General features: G+C 35.5%; 1 protein-coding gene across 1 annotated transcript in view; it reads right to left on the reverse strand.

Moving 5' to 3' along the window:
- Nucleotides 1–1,933, reverse strand: part of LOC109584260 (uncharacterized) — a 17,622-nt gene that overhangs the window by 6,397 nt on the left and 9,292 nt on the right. Inside the window, exons 4-6 of the mRNA XM_019999943.1 lie at nucleotides 1,631–1,694; nucleotides 1,527–1,586; nucleotides 1,308–1,397 (exon numbers count right to left, since the gene is read on the reverse strand). Of these exons, the coding sequence (XP_019855502.1) occupies nucleotides 1,308–1,397; nucleotides 1,527–1,586; nucleotides 1,631–1,694 (214 nt within the window). The remainder of the gene's footprint in view (nucleotides 1–1,307; nucleotides 1,398–1,526; nucleotides 1,587–1,630; nucleotides 1,695–1,933) is intronic.

Consider the following 1,933-nt stretch of genomic DNA (forward strand, 5'->3'; position numbering starts at 1 on the left):
TACGTCACGGCCGTTGGAAATCAGAATCGGCAAAGGACGGGTATATTAAAGACTCAGAGGAGAGCAGACTACTAGTGTCCAAGAAGATCGGGATCTGATCTGTGGTAGTTGCATAAACTGGATTGTAGCCCGCTCTTTGTTCATTCTAGTATAGTATAGTGATTGTTTGATAGTGTGCACAACTGCACTTAACCCTAGTTCATTATTAGTCAATTGGGAGTGGGCGGGGGACTTGGGAGATGTATTTTATGTCGGTTGAACGTAGTGAATTAGACAGAAAATAAGCTCCCTAAGGATGCATTAGCATGACATCACAATTTGGGTTGTGTGGGTGGTTGATATTTAAGGAAAGGCAGGGAAGGTATCTTCAATTCTAAGTCAATGTGCACACTGTGGTGATTGAGAGGAATTTGGTTACAGTAGATCAGGAATTGAGGATTGATCATAGTCCTACCTTGCTGAAGATATATATATTTCTTTCCCTCATTGTTTTGGTTGATGCTAGGTAATCTGTGAGTGGATTGTTAGGTTTTAGCATTGTGTAAGTGACAGGGTGTTAAGCCTGGTTGTGTAGTGTCTGTGAAGGCATGTTATCTTGTTTGCTATTTTTCCTTTACAGAGATTTAGATGATGGCAGCTCAATTCAAAGGCTACACAATGGATCCAGCCTGCTTATGACTACATCGAATTGATAAAACTTTATTATTTAATTCTGTCCATTTTCCAGTTATTGTCTATCAATCTGCATTGTTTTCTTTATTGTTAGGTTTTTTGTCCCCCGGGAGGTTTTACACTGTAGAATATGTGTCTCTAAATTGTTTGAACATTTTTCTGTTGTTTTTGGTATAGTATAGTATAGTGATTGTTTGATAGTGTGCATTATTAGTCAATTGGGAGTGGGCGGGGGACTAGGGAGTAACAAAATTCATAAGCCTTAGCAACCACCCGCCCACGCTCCTTTACGTAGTGGGTGTGGCCACGGCAAACAAAATGGCGGCTTACACGTGGACAAAGTTATGAGCTTTCTAACAGCAAGAGAACATGAAGATACTGTCTAAAGACTTCTCTACAAGCATCACAAGGTAGAGAGAGCCTTTATAAGTCTTAATAAAAATTAAGCTGTACTTGCAAGGTGGTGAAATCAATTATAGGAATATTTTTTACACTGTTACGCTTGTTTTATTTTATATATATTATATTTTTTGAGGTCCAAATGCCATTTTAGGAAATAGACGCCCGGGCTTTTATTTAAGGCAATACGGCATATATATATATATATATATATATATATATATATATATATATACCTGTTTTGCTTTGAAGAGATGATCGTAAATGATCTATTTCCATTTGCATTGCTTTTGCCATCTTCTTCTTACTCTCTTCCTTCTCAGACTCTAAATAATAAAAATGAACCAATTAAATTATTGGCAACAACAATTCAGCTACATGATGTATTTATTCAAAATTCATGCACATGACAATATTCATAGATATCATGTCTCAAAACATGAATCTCATTATACCTGATGATTGTATTGATGACTTATTGCTTTCATCAACTTCTCTACCTTCATATAAGATACCTTTAAATTATCAATAATTATGATTAATAATAATTAGTATATACCTAATGTGTCTATTGCATCCTTCAATTTAGCATTCTCCTCAAGTAAATCATCTCTTTCACTCTCTACCATCTCCAGTTTCTTCATTAGACTCTTCACCTCCTATCAAATATTAAAGTATACTATTAATTTATATACACATACATTCACTAACCTCATCAATTGCATCTTCATCATACACAGTATAGTAACCAATAGTTAAACTGATCAATCCCATCTCCTTTAGCATATCAACGTTATCTCTAGCTGTCACTAGTAAACTCTCCATCAGATAATGAGGAGCATAACAAGTAACAATGATGGAG

Source organism: Amphimedon queenslandica, unplaced genomic scaffold (assembly GCF_000090795.2).
Source record: "Amphimedon queenslandica unplaced genomic scaffold, v1.1 AMPQUscaffold_13226, whole genome shotgun sequence".
Taxonomy (NCBI): domain Eukaryota; kingdom Metazoa; phylum Porifera; class Demospongiae; order Haplosclerida; family Niphatidae; genus Amphimedon; species Amphimedon queenslandica.